This window comes from Pteropus medius, unplaced genomic scaffold, assembly GCF_902729225.1.
Source record: "Pteropus medius unplaced genomic scaffold, Ma_sr-lr_union100, whole genome shotgun sequence".
NCBI classification, from domain to species: Eukaryota; Metazoa; Chordata; class Mammalia; order Chiroptera; family Pteropodidae; genus Pteropus; species Pteropus medius.
Genome location: NW_024352786.1, coordinates 7,264,036 through 7,278,646, shown reverse-complemented (window position 1 = coordinate 7,278,646; position 14,611 = coordinate 7,264,036). Strand labels below are relative to the sequence as shown.

General features: G+C 38.9%; 1 protein-coding gene and 1 long non-coding RNA gene across 2 annotated transcripts in view; one reads left to right on the top strand and one right to left on the bottom strand.

Annotated features, from left to right (window-relative positions):
• CFI (complement factor I) overlaps positions 1-14,477 on the top strand; it is a 31,475-nt gene extending 16,998 nt beyond the window's left edge. Inside the window, exons 7-13 of the mRNA XM_039848875.1 lie at positions 74-97; positions 2,900-2,935; positions 4,766-4,869; positions 5,035-5,138; positions 8,467-8,744; positions 12,236-12,340; positions 13,675-14,477. Of these exons, the coding sequence (XP_039704809.1) occupies positions 74-97; positions 2,900-2,935; positions 4,766-4,869; positions 5,035-5,138; positions 8,467-8,744; positions 12,236-12,340; positions 13,675-13,892 (869 nt within the window). The 3' untranslated portion in view covers positions 13,893-14,477. The remainder of the gene's footprint in view (positions 1-73; positions 98-2,899; positions 2,936-4,765; positions 4,870-5,034; positions 5,139-8,466; positions 8,745-12,235; positions 12,341-13,674) is intronic.
• On the bottom strand, positions 39-7,284 carry LOC120591245 (uncharacterized). The gene is made up of 3 exons (XR_005649869.1): positions 7,198-7,284; positions 4,439-4,543; positions 39-2,335 (listed from the first exon to the last, which is right to left on the bottom strand). It is a non-coding gene; the product is annotated as an uncharacterized LOC120591245 (long non-coding RNA).
• Positions 14,478-14,611: the final 134 nt, after the last annotated feature.

The following is a 14,611-nucleotide window of genomic DNA, read 5'->3' as shown; positions in this document are numbered from 1 at the left end:
ATTTGTGTATATTTTATTTGCGTGAAAATCATCTCTACACTACAGTGAAGTTTTTGTTTTGTTTTGTTTTTAGAAGTTGGATATCCTGAAATTAAAGGTAAGTGCACTTTTATAATAGAAAATTAATATTACAGAATTGAAAACAAGAATAAGGTGTTATAACTTTTATGATATATGTACAGTATATCAATATAGTGTGCATTTTTCTCATATAAAAATTATCCTTTGCTGTGGTATAAATTTTTAAATTTTTTCAAGACTTTTATATATGGCTCAAGGTAAACATTTTATTAAATTCTTGGGATATTACAGAATTGAAACAAAATAAAAATACTGCTATCTTCTGCTATTTTAATGTAACTATTAACTGAGGATCCTATGACCGCGCGTTACCAATGACCCAGCTTTCACACTGGTTTAGGCACAGAGGCATTTTTGCACAGTGTGATACACTCGTTCTCATTCTCACTCTCCCCGTCCACAGCCTGCTACCAACACCACCCAAAGTGGAGCATCCCTGCTCATTCCACCTTTGCCAAATACCCTTCACCTCTTTCTTCACTTTTCACTCAAAACCAAGGCAGCTCCTGACCAAACTGCCACCAGAGGACAAACACCTCTTTGCATGATAGGTATTCTTTCATTTACTTTTGTAAGCCTAATGTTCTCAAATCTAGCTCTTTAGGATCTCTCTTTATCATTCATATAAAATGACTACCAGAAGTTCTCAGTCCCCCTTAGGACTTCTTAGGATTCCTGGGGGACTTTTATATGCTCAAGATCACCCCTAAGTGTCTAATCTCAATTATTTCTTTGCATTCCCATTCTCCTGTCATCCCACCCACCAAGGCTGCTGCTGTTCCCACCACTGCCCCCTTTCATTATTCCTTCCCCCTTTCCTCCCTCTTTCTCTTCCTTCCTAGTTTCGAACCAGGGGCAAAGAGATGAGTCAGTCATACTCCTCAGCTCATTGCACATGACCATCACTGGTCCAAGCGAGGCCCCATTCTTGTATTTATTCTCCTTTATCCCTGTAGCTTACTCCCATTCCCCACAGCAACCATTTTAATGTGACTTAATGTTTGTACGTATTCTTAGCCAAATGTGTACTATTATCTTGTCAGCATACATTTTTAATTCACATAGGATTTTGTCGTAGAGCTCATAGTGCCTTTTTAAAAAAAATTTCACAAAGCATTATATGTTAAAGATCTGTCCTTGTTGCTATGTGCCCATTTAATCTGTTGCTTCCAACTGCTGAATAAAATACTTTGTGGTGTCTTCGACTTTCACGATTTCCTCTCTGCTTTCTCAGTAGTGGACTCTTAGCCCACAGTCACACTGTGATGAATATCTTCTTCTTAGGGATGTGCAGGAGGATTTCTTTGAGAAATCCAGCCGGGCAAGGGATTGCTGGGTCTCGGGGTACACATCTACTTAGTTTGACTAACTAGTGCCCGTGTGTTCTTTGGAAGAGCTGCACAGTCCTCACTTCCTCCCACCATGCCCGAGGGTTCTCCTCATCGCACGAACTTTAATATTATCCAGTGTTCTAATTTTGCTGGTATCATACTGTCAAATGATATGGCATTGTTTATTAATTTAAAGTTTTGTAATAACCAAAAATTCCGAGTCTGTCTTATATGCATACTAGCTTTCTGAGTTTCCTCTTCCCTTTCTTTCCTCTTTGCTTTCACCAGTTCACGTCTTTTGCCTCATTTCATGTTGGGATTACAGTCTTCTTTCTTTTCAGTTTGCATTCTAGATAATAATCCATTTTCAGTTTTAGATAGTGCATATATCTTCTATTCTGTCACTCATCTATTAACTTTATTCATAGTGGGCTTTGTTGAATGTAAGTCTTTAATCTTTATACAAAGTCACTGTTTTTCTCACGGGTTTTTCCTTCAGAGCTCTGTGCTGTTCTTCTAATATCTAGCACACCTCAGCTACACTGAACTTTCCACATCTTCCTTTGCTGAGCATTTAATATGAATCTTTGAGTCTTCTCTTTGATTCATGAGGGCGCTTTTGTGAAAGCTCTGAGCAGAGCCTCTCTCTGCCTCGGAAGATAACCTATGTGTGTGGCAAAACAGATACTTATATGTCTCTCCCAAAAAGAACTTGGAAAATCCAGGGCTAAGACACAGGACTCCCTCAGCAAAGCAACATCACCCTCTGGGCCATGACCTCACCCGAGACAGAGCCGCATGTTGGTGGGAATCCACCTTTAGGTCTCCAGGTCAAAGAAATCGGGATCCTGTGCATAACTGCAATCAATGTTCTAGGACAGCAGAGTAAAGATGGAATCATCCCATATAACTTCAAGCGAAATCTAAGGAAGAAAGGAAGAGAGAATCTTTTCTATTCGGATTTCTGTATTCCAGATGTCTAATACTAACCATGCCCGATACCGAAACCAGTGAAATACCTTTTTTGCATGACCCCTGAAAGAAGTGCCTTATTATGTACAGAAAGAGAGGAGCCTTTTTAATATTGGCTCGAGACTCTTTTGGTCAGTCAGTGACTGCTACCCCCCACCCATGTAAGGACCTTGTATATGGAGAATTGAAAGAAAAGCTCTTCTTCTCTGACCCAGGCATTTTGCCTGCTCCAAACACAGGAAATTGCAACACCATGAGCCCCACCATTCACTTGTATCAACAGACACCTCTAGTTTGTGCCTGCAAAATTTCTACGTAGTTCATCCTGAGCCTTCACAATTATCTAGCCAAAAAAAAAAAAAAGGACATCGGAGGGTGTGCTTTGGGGATTTCGTACTATCCTTTTGAAAGGGAGGACAAATCTTAAGATAGAAAATTATCAAAGTTTAAATGATTTTAATGATTTAATTTTTACTATAAGCATAACTTTAAATACTGGAACTTTTGTTTTATAGAAGAAACAGAAATGTTGACTGCTAATATGGATGCAGGTAAGTTAACACTCTTTTGCACTGGTTTAGGTTTGCATTTTAATGTCATGCATGTGTGTATGTAATATAATTAATTCAAGCAGCAGTTACCTTTAATATCAATTTAAATAGAAAAAGAACATTACTTTTCTCCTTTATCGCTTTTAAGGAAAAAAAAAGTTGTAAGAAAAACTTTTAAGAAAAAGATAATATGCTTTCCAAGAATTGCTTTAAAAATGAATTGATGCATATGACTAATTTTGAAGTGAAAATAATACTCTAGTCCTACGTAAAATTTTTCTATTTATTATGAGCTTTATCAGGTCGGTTTTGTCAAAAACAACCAGATTTCAAGCATGATCCAGGAAATACATTTTGAAATAGAAAAATAATACATTTTAACTGAGTTAACCTGTTCCTTTGCAATGTTTTAAACCATGATAAAAGAGGGTCTGTGAAGATCTGTGCACAACAGATCTTTAGTGTACAACCCTGGCCAGTTGTACACTAAAAACGAAATTAAGTATTAAATTCTTAGGAAGACAGTAATTGATAAGAGCTTTCAGGTCAGATTGACTTGTGTTAAATCCTGACTCAGTTACTTATTAGCTATGTACCCTTAGGTGAGTAACTTAAGCTCAAATACAAATTGGGAATAAAATAGCTCCTTATTTTAGGAGGATTTTAAACTGAAGTGCACATAAGACTTCTCATTGCCAGGCCCCAAAATTAATTAACATTTTTAAAATCAGGCAACAAACAAAAGATTTCTTTTTCAAAGCTATAGATACTCAGAGGGGATTTGCAACAAAGGCCCTTTATTTTCTGTTCAAGATAACATTAATTTTCAGATACTACCCTAGCTGGTTTCACAGCCCTCAATAAATGAGGTCTTTCTTCTTTCAAAGGTCCAAGCAGAAATTTAAAACTTACCATCATACTCTTCCCCCAACCTTAGGAGGGGTAGGAACCCCACCCACCAAATCTATCCACATTTGTTCAGGACTTTTCTCCCTCAAGAACTTAGCTCCTTATATGCTCAAGGTAACTGACAGTGATATTAATTTTCCTATCTCATTTGGGGCTAAGAAGCAAGTCTGCAAAAATTTTCATGAAATGGTAAAATATAGAGAAAGAATACGGAGGACATCTTTTACATTTTTCCTTTGTCTTGAATTATCTTGCAAATTCATGTCTTAAGCCCAGCTCTACTGAGTTTTTGTTCCTAACAACAAATCCACCACATCTCAATGCTCACAGGGGAAGGGAATGTCATCGCATGTCAAGTGGCTAAAAATAAACGTCCCCTCCTGGCCAGCTGACCCTGGATTGTCTAGGGGCTGCAGGCACATTACCCCTCAGGGTTAATATGATCAGATTAAATGAGATAACTATGTACAAAGTACTTAGCATGGGGTTTGACACATGTTAATATTAACATTATTGAAAAGATTTCATATGAACAGCCTCTAAAAAGTAAAAACTGTGAAAGTGAGAAGACAAGGTTCTCCATGAGACCCTTACCCTGAGCTGTCCCAGTGGTAATGCCTGGACATGTGGCATCTTTCACTGGCCAGAGGTTGGTAAATGTTTAACCCCTCAGCCAGCCTTTTTCTGTCACTAGTCCACCTTTAAAAAGATTTTGAGAGAATCAAGCCAATTTTAATATTAAGCCAAAATTTTAAAACAAGACGAATAGTACAGTTTAGCATCCAAAATAATTTACTAATGAATGTGGCCTCTTTCATATTAGCTGTGACTCTGCTGTTTTTGTGGCATAGATAATCAAGAAGTGTCTTCCCACAAGGTAATGGGTTCAAAATCATGATGCAATCTCTTCTTTTCTTGAAGAAAGAAAACGAATAAAGTCATTCTTCCCTAAACTATCCTGTGGAGTTAAAAACAGCACGCCTGTTCGAAGGAAAAGAGTAATAGGAGGGATGCCAGCCCAAGTGGTAAACCTGCACAAAAAGCCCTAACGCGATCTCCCAGGGGCAGCCCAAGTGTGGGGAGAAAGCGGGGTGGGAAACTTATCTGTAAGAGACTGGGAGTCTCACAACGGAAATATCTTAGAGCCACCTGTTTGTAGAATGGAAATGACCACACAAATGTCTTTACAGGGAGACTTCCCATGGCAGGTGGCCATTAAAGATGATGGGAAAATCAACTGTGGAGGAGTTTATATTGGTGGCTGTTGGATCCTGACTGCTGCACATTGTGTCAGGTAAATAATGTCTCCAATAGATTTTGGATTTCCTGAAACAATGAAAATGGATAAGAGAGATTGTGGCGAATAATAAATGAAAACATATCTGAGAAAAGTCATTGACAAGTTCCACTCTTAAACTGTTATTCATAATAGGACCCCCAAGACCAATCACAACTGGGATCCCTGGAACCTACTGTGTTTCCACAGACCAAATTGTTGATCTCAGCTGGCAAGGGCAGATCAAACCCATAGGCACCAAGTTACTTCACTTGGCTCATTTGCATTGTGGGAAAGAAAGTGGGTACTACCTACATTTATCGTCTCCTTTGACAGAGTTTTGAGATTCTCGGGTCAGAGAAGTGGGGTAGGCATAGTGTGTCTGGATTTGGCATTAGCATGTGGCAAGATGTCCCACAATTACCTGCAGGTGGGAAATATAATTTTGATGCAGGCCCAATAAGGCAAGTTATAAGTGTCTATATTTATCTGTGAGGGCTGCCAATAACTAAATACCATAAAGTGGGGGTCTTAAACAACAGAAGTTTTCTCAGTCTGGAGGCTGGAAGTTCAAGATCAAAATAATAGTAGGACTAGTTTCTCCTTGGCTTGCAGACAGCTGTCTTCTTGCTGTGTCCTCACATGGCCTTTTCTCAGCGTGCCCTGATATCTCTTTTTCTTCTTATAAGGAGATCAGTTATATTGGATTAGGGCTTCACTCCTATGACTTTATTTAGCCTTCGCTAAACCTCTTTAAAGGCCCTGTCTCCACACACATCCAGTCACACTTGGGGTTAGGACTTCGACATGTGAATTTTAGGACACAATTCAGTCTATTACAGTGGCTATAGGGCAATAATTAAAATGTGTTGATAATAAATAAAGGTCAGCTTGGAGGAGGACAGAGTTTGGGATTCTGGCCTCAGTTCTAGTCATTAGAATGAATGAAATGTCATTTATCGAGCATCTCTTACAGACCAATCACTGTGCCCAGCACTTTCACATGTTATTTTGTTTTAATATTCTCAACAGTTCTAAGAAGTAAATATTATTATTTTTTCCCATTATAAGAGAAATAGCACTGAGGAGTTACGACTTAGCTAAAGCTACACTACTAGTCAGTAGCAAAGCCAGGATTAAATCAAGTTCAACATATCTGACAGCAACTTAAATGAAGGCCTACTTAACAAATCTGCAGGTGACGCAGAGTGGAGAGGGACAGGAAACATGCTGAATGGTTAAAGATGTTGGTTGATACCTATAAAATTTCTCATGGGCTGGAGAATTGAGCCAAATCTAATTTCTTCCTTCTGAATGACCCTTTTTTCATGGCTTCTGTGAGATACATCTCTTGGTTTTCTACTATCCTCTGTGGCCATATCTCGTCTGCCTTTTTTTTTTTTTTTTGCAGCGTCCCATCCCGTGACTGAACATTATTACTTAAGTGAAATACTGGGTTTCCTCAATATTTGGCCTGTTTCCCCTTCTCTTCTTACTCCTTCTTCTTTAAGTTATCTGTCCTTTAAAATGCTATATGCTGACACAATGATATCTCCCACCTAGACCTCTCCTCTAACCACTGACCGTATGGCCAACTGCATATCAATTCTTCTTGGATATATCGAAAGTACATCTATTTCAAAATCTCTAAGACTGAGCTCACGATACGGCGTTTGCCCCAAATGTGCTCCTGTCCCAGTGTCTGCCATTCATCTAGTTACTCAAGGCAGAAATCTAAGCACCATTCCACTCCTTTAACTCTACCCCAGCCTACATTTCATCAAGTGTAGGTGGCATTTTTAATTTCTAATTATTTAATTCTCAAAAGTTTCCATCTCTACAGTTACCCTGCTTTTACTCTCATTTGGATTATACCAACTGCCTCCTAACTGGCTTACCTACATTCCCTCTGCCCGTCTCTGCCCCACCTACCCGTTCTCCACTGTGTATCAAGAGTAACATTTCCACACCTGGTTTTGATTACTTATTGCTTAAAATTCAAAGGCTCTGCATTCCTCTTAGGATAAAAAACTAAACAAAAATGTAACATGGCCCATTTGACCTGAGCCCTGCTTACCTTGGTTGATCTCATCTTGCCCCAAAGCTTCCCCGCTTGCTCTCTGCTCCACTCACTCGGAACCTCTTTCAGCGACTCAAGTGTACCTTTCACCCTGCTGCAAAGAAACCTTCATATATTATTTCCCTTGCTTGAAATTATCCTTCCTACCCTGTTTTCCTTGTTAGTGCTACTCGTTATTCAGATCTCAGCTCAGTCTTCATTTCTTCAGAGAACCTTCCCCGACTCCTCTAAGTTAAAGCCTATTCCTCTCACTTTTCACAGTAGAATACATATCTGCGTTCGTGTGATTATCTACTTAAGGCTACATCTTTTCTAGACCCTGAGCTCCATGAAGGCAGGAACTATTTCTGATTTTGCTCATTTCTGTATCCCACTGGTTACAACAGTACCTGGTATACAGTAGGTGCACACTAAGTATTTGTTTAGTAAATTGAATGCATAAACAGGGTTAACTTTTAACCAATATCCAGGATCTCTGATTATGAAAAACAACCAAAATTAGGATGAAGCACAGGATTTTTGGAACACTAAATATTAAATAAAAGCATCCTGAACATCTCATTAGGTCCTAGAACATCACTATTTAACTGGAAATCATGAGGTGAGAATTAGTACAAAATGGAGTGAGGCATAAGACAGGCAGTATTTAGTTCATTCACCGTTTCAACCAGATTTTAAAATAGCTACTATGTTCCAGGTATAGTACTAGGCACAGGCATCTATCCATAGAGTAATAGACCCCATCTTTCAAGTTGCACAGTCTAACAGAAAGAAAGGCTTGTGAGCAAATAAATACAATGTTAGGATGAAGTCAGTGTTAAATGTCGGGATAATGACCCTGAGCCTTGGCTCCGAGAACTGCTGGGGTTAGCAGAGTAGTGAGAGTATGTGCTCTGACGCCCCAATTCCTTAACCACTTTCTGGCTAGATTCTGTCTGGTCTCTGCTTAAACACCTTCAGGGAAGGTGCCCTCGCTCCAGAGATAGCCAGCTTATTCCAATTCTGGGCATCTCTGGTTGTTAGTGAATTCTTTATGTCCCTGATAGTGAGCAATTAGATGGATTATTCTTCCCTTCATTTACCCATTGACTTTAACTCTGCCTTAAGTAAACTTAATCACACTGCTTCACGACAGCAAGGATAAAAAAAAAATCTGGGAAAATGAAAAATGTCCTTTAGAAGAGAGAATATAAAGATGAAATGTCAGAAGACATGTTTATAGTTCTTTTCCCTCAACGTATTTCCCTTTTCCTTTTTCTGTTGTAGAGCCAGTAAAGCTCACCGTTACCAAATATGGACATCATTAATAGACTGGATAAAACTTAACTCTGAGATAGTCATTCAGAGGGTCAATAAGGTTATTGTCCACGAAAACTACAACAGAGGCACCCAACAAAATGACATAGCTTTGATTGAAATGAAAAAGCCCTCAAACCGAAGAGAATGTATGCTGCCTAATTCCGTCCCTGCCTGTGTCCCATGGTCTCCATATTTATTCCATCCTAATGATACATGCATCGTTTCTGGCTGGGGTCGAGAAAAAGGTATATGTTTTCAATTTGTTCATCAGAATCCAGGAGTTGGAAATGGATGGGAATAGAAATGCCTAGAACCTAATCTCTTAGCACTCAGAGAAAACACAGCATCACACCCAGAAAAATGAACATCCAGGTAGGCAGGCTTCCCCTTGGGACCTGTGCAGCTGTCTAACACCTGGGGCTCCGAGGAGCCTGTGCTTGGTTTTCTACTCTGCGGTCAGCATCATGAAATTCTCTATAACTTTTGTAGGGGACCCATCTCACATTTTCATTTTTCACTGGGCTCCACAAATTACATAGCCATTGTGATCCAGAGTTTCAAAGGACACCTGTGCTCTGTGATCCTGAACATACATTGAGGGGTAACCATTCACCAAGAAAAAAGAGTGACAGGGGACATATAGCATGGACTTTGGGATTTTTTTGGATATGGATGGAAGATAAAACAGGTTTTCGAAGGGATAGTCACAGTAATTGCTGAGTCAGTGATCCCACAACCCTTCTGCTCTCTGCTCTCCCCAACCCCATTCTCTATGCCCCATACCCCACATCTCACAAAGAGAAAGACAACATAAAGAATTCATTATTTGAGCTTCTAAGAGGATTTGAGGTGAACATTCATATGAATAAGAGATGTGGACACTTAAGGACAAATTAGAAAGACCTGCTACATTAGAGTTTAGATTAGAATTAAATTAGCCAATGCTTTTCCTTCATCTTGAAGAGTTAGCCTTGCAATTTAGCTTCCTTTTGACCTATTAGACTTCCTTTTGTAAATAACTTCATTGCATTGGTCTTACAGACTCATATTCCAACACATTCTTTATAGTCACCACACTGGAAAGTATAAAATATATGTATAAATTAATCTGGATTTGTGATATGTTTGAATACCAAAGACTTATAAAATACTAAATTTTATTAGTAATTAATTCATCTAGAAGGTATCATGTCCTTATATTTGTTTTTTTAAAAAAATGTATGTACTTTTTTTACAAGTATATACAAAAGTAGAGATAAAAGTATAAACCTACTTATTCATCACCCAGTTCCCACAGTTATTAACATTCTATATTCTCGTTTTACCTCCCTGAATCAATCACTCTCACAATAGGAAATTAGGAAGGTTTATTTATGAAGGAATTAATTACAAAGTTTTGGGTAGTGGGGTTAGGGAACCACAAAGACTATGCAGAAACCCAGGACTAACAATACGAGAACTGAGACTCTCTTAGATCTGAAGATATAAAGGAAAAGACAAGTTACCAGAAAGAGAAAGAGCCTTAGGTAGAACAGGCTGCCTTGAGAGAAGCAATGGCCTTGAGTTGAAGATTACGGCCAGCCCCAATCTCGCTATCCTCTCTCATCCCCTTCCTCCCTTCTGCTGGGGTCTTCTGTTGGAAACCAGAGTCTAAGGGATTCCTATTGAGGCAGTCCCTTCAGGTCAAGGCAGGGCATTGAAGGGTGGAGAATGGATCTGAACAATCAGGAGCTATTCAATATATTCCCCACACACACTTATTTTTCCCCCTGGAATATATTAAATCAAATCCCAGATATCATCTACTTTCACCCATGAATACTCCAGTAAATATCTTTACCAGGTAAGGACTTAAAAAAACAAAATGAAAACACACCACCTTTCATACCCAACAAAAATAAAGTGATTTGGTAATATCATCGAATAACCAACTCATGTTTAATATTCCTCAATTATTTACAAAATATTTTTACAATCAGATTATTCCCATTGAGATCTAAACAAAGTACATATATTGTCCTTGGTGACTATTTTTCTTAAATCTCTTTTAATCTAGAACAGTTATCCCTTTCTTTTATTTAAATATATTATATAAACTGAGTCATTCTTATTTTAGAGTTTCTACACCTTGAATTTGGCAGATTATATCCTTGATGTGGCATTTAACATATTATTCTAATCCCTGTATTGTATATAAATGGTAGATATGCATTGGTTTATTTATTAATCAAATATGGCTTAACACATGTGTTGAGCCCTTACTATGAGTGTAAGATGCTAAAATGCTAGAATTTCACTAATGAAAAATATGGACCCCATTCAAAAATCAGGGGGTGCAGAGGCTACAAGGTTGAAAAACAAAGGCCAGCTCTCAAGCACTTACAGCTCTGGAGGGGCTCCTCTCAACCCTTGTAGGAGCCATCAGTCATGAAAGTCACCATCTGACAGCAGAATGTGACAAGTGCCTGAAGAAGTATACAAAACAAGAGTTCAGGGGAGGAAGCAATCTCCCATCGTTAAACATTTCTCACACGGTACAGGAGATCCCAGTTTCTAAAGTCTTCTCCTGAGTTATGGGAAATAATAGATTACTAATTTTTAAAAAGCTCTTATCCTGAGGAAGGTAGACATCTTGAGACTAATTTAAAGTAGGACTTGAAGTAGAAAAAACTTTTCCAGATTTGCCATATACTTTGGTGGATTTTTGTCTCCTTCTGCTTCCCAGGAGAGAAGAATATTGGTTTCACGGTTAGCTGCTATGTAATCATCACAGTGTTAGGTAGGGCCTGTGGGGTTGTCCTCTCAGGACAGGCCAGACAGCTGTCCTCAGGTGGATTATAGATTAATTGAGGTTGTCATTTGGCATATGATGTTTAGTGTGTAACTAAATTACTGAGTTCATGGATTAATTACATAAGTATTTATTAAGCAACTATCACGTGCTAACCTGAGGCTGGGTGCTGGTGTAGCAGTGAATGAATCGGGCCTGACCCCTGCCCTTCTAGAGCATAACAGCTCCTGCAAGCTGGGAAAAAGGAGGAGTCGAGATGGGCAAAGGCTCACTCCTTGTACCTGAGACCTCTCACCCTGTATTCTTAGGTTTTCCTCATCTTCCTTGGACTGCCAGTCAGCAAGAGTGCTTGGCCAATTTCTCTTTCCTTGGACCAAAAATGTTCAAGTCTCAAATCTCTAACTTAAATGGAAAGAAAATCCTAAATACCCTTTCAATACTTTCAAATCTTAGGAGATGGAGTTCCTCACAGACACACAAAAACACATACACACTGATAACTTTGTAGTTTCTTTAATTTCTTACATTATAAAGTTGTTTTTACTCTAACAATCACTTTCAAGGAAATAAGGGACTGTAAGGAAGAAAATAGGAGCTATTTATGGGAGAAGACCCTAATCCCTGATCTATACCCAACTCCCCCACTGGACTCAGCAATCAGAGGAGAAGGAGTTTATCTCATTCATCTCAGAGTACCCAGCTCTTTATTAAAGAACTATGACTTCAGGATGCCCCTTGACTATTTTTAGAAAGATGAATATAGAAACTAGGGATATGAGCAGTGTATGATTAAATATGCTAATGAATTATCCTCAAAAGTTTATATATGTATGAAAGAATATATATATTCTTATACATCCCTAATGGTTTACTAAACTATAAGAAGTTATTTACTTAGATTTCTCATTTGTGACTTCTAAATGTCTGTTTTCTCACTTTGTTTAGCTAACCAAAAAGTCTATGCACTTAAGTGGGGTAAAGTTCACCTAAAAGCCAACTGCTCTAAGTTTTACCCAGGTCGCTATTTTGAAAAAGAGATGGAATGTGCAGGTAAGTACTAAGTGGTTTCTCTGATAATGTACCCCTTAACAAACATGTCTCCTCCTCCCCACAGAATCAGCCCCCTCGCTCTGGGCCCTGAACCTTTTCATTTAGCTCGTTTCCTCTTTCTCATACAAAGGGGGAAAATCTAGCAGTATATAGTATCAGTATAGCAAGACAACTAAGAACGCTGACTCTGGAACCAGACTACCTGGGGTGTATATCCCTGTTTTTACCAATTGGACTCATGTGACCTTGAGCAAGTTTTTTTATCTGCAAAAGTGGGAATCTTAACAGACAAGTACACTGAGATTCAGTTACATAATTTGATCAAAGTCTTAACAGACAAGAAGTGGTATATCCAGGATCAAAACCCGAACTTCTTCTAAATAAAAATCCAAATGATTTCATTTCAAATGCATTCAGTTGGAATTAAGTTCTCCCTCCTCGGACATCCCATTGCACTTCTTACGACACCTGTCCCCATCTTCTTTTTAAAAGCACAGTGATGCTAGTGCCCCTACCCAATGCAGCCAGCAGTTCCTACTTATGGTGGTGACCCAAAGGCAGGGTACCAGCTAGGGTGGTGCATTTGGGATGCTTTACTGAAACCACTTATAAGTAGTGAATTATGGGAAAAGGCAGTTATTGACACCCTATAATAACTTCTTGGATCCAGTGTTTTAAAAATCTTAGACACTCATAAGAGAAGAAACTAAACAGACCATTTCCTGGACCCTCCCACCTTAAAATGGAGTTCAGGATTATAAAGGACAAAAAGGGAGAACAGCACAAAATCTACCAGGCAATATCACAGTTAAAAGGACAGGCTGAGGTCTGGCTGCCTAAGTCCAGACCCTGCCACTCATTAGCTGTGTGGCCTTGGACGTGAGGTTAATATTTATAACCTCTCTATGCCTTATTTGTCTCATCTTAAAATACGGGTAATAATGATACCTCATAGGATCATGGTGAGGGTTAAAGCAATGAATAATACAGATTAAGTACTCAAGAGGCACTAAGTATTCCTATTATTTTCCCACTCAGCATTTGATGCTACTTTTGGAGTGCAATCTCATCACGGTATATAGTTGCATAAAGTAGAGAAAGCAGAGAGAGCACTTGATAAATTTGGAGAATGAGTAGAAGACAAAGTATTTTCCCACCTGCGTAGTGCACCTCAGTGGGCCCCGCAGCAAGGGAGAGCAGGTGCTGCTTCCTGTTGGGCAAGTGTGAGAAAGCTGAAGTCTTTACACGCGTTGGTGGAAGAGGCAGGAAGGCGGCACGGCGCCTTGACAAACGTAAGTGAATGTGTGGCTTTCTTTTTCCTTTGTCTTTCTCAGGTACAGATGACGGTTCCATCGATGCCTGTCAAGGAGACTCTGGCGGCCCCTTGGTCTGTAAGGATGCCAATAACGTGGCTTATGTGTGGGGTGTTGTGAGTTGGGGTGAAAACTGTGGAGACCCAGAGTTCCCAGGCATTTACACCAAAGTGGCCAATTATTTTGACTGGATTAGCCACCATGTGGGAAGGTCTCTTATTTCTCAGCACAATGTATAAAATTGTGATCTCTCTCTTCTTTCTACTCTTTTTCTCCCAGGAGTTCCACTTTAATTTAAATGATACTGCCTAATTAGTAGTACTTCTCTAGGAAAAAAAATTAAGCAAATTTTATTGGATATTCTTAAAGGTCTCTACAAAGTTTATGCTATACTGGAATTTTTCTGTATAATTCTCAAATAAATACTTTAGTCAAGTACTCGTTTTATTAGAAATGTGATTAAATTATCTCTTTCATACAGGAGTGATGTACTGACTATACTAAAGGTTTAGCTGCAAAAGTGGGAATCTTAATAGACAAGTACACTGAGATTCAGTTACATAATTTGATCAAAGTCACTTAGCTAGCTGAGTGACATTGGAATCACATAAACTGATGTTCAAACTCCAACCCCACCGCCCACTAATCGCTAGACCGTGGGCAATTTATTATTTTCTTTGTGTCTCATTTTCCACCTTTAAAGTGGAAAACGGAATTTTAAAAAAGTGAAACTACATACTGACATATTTGGCATAGTACCTTTCACAGGAAATAACGGACCTCACAGCTCTTGCCCCATTTCTCTGCTTCTTTAAGTATTAAAAATTCTTTGAAAAAAATGTCTTTAGTTCCTTATTTCACAAGTTCTCCTTGGCCCTTTCTTTAAACTTGTCCACAGACATCACACAACCACTGACCTCCTTGCCATCATACCTCACAGTCGCTTAATCCTTTGCAT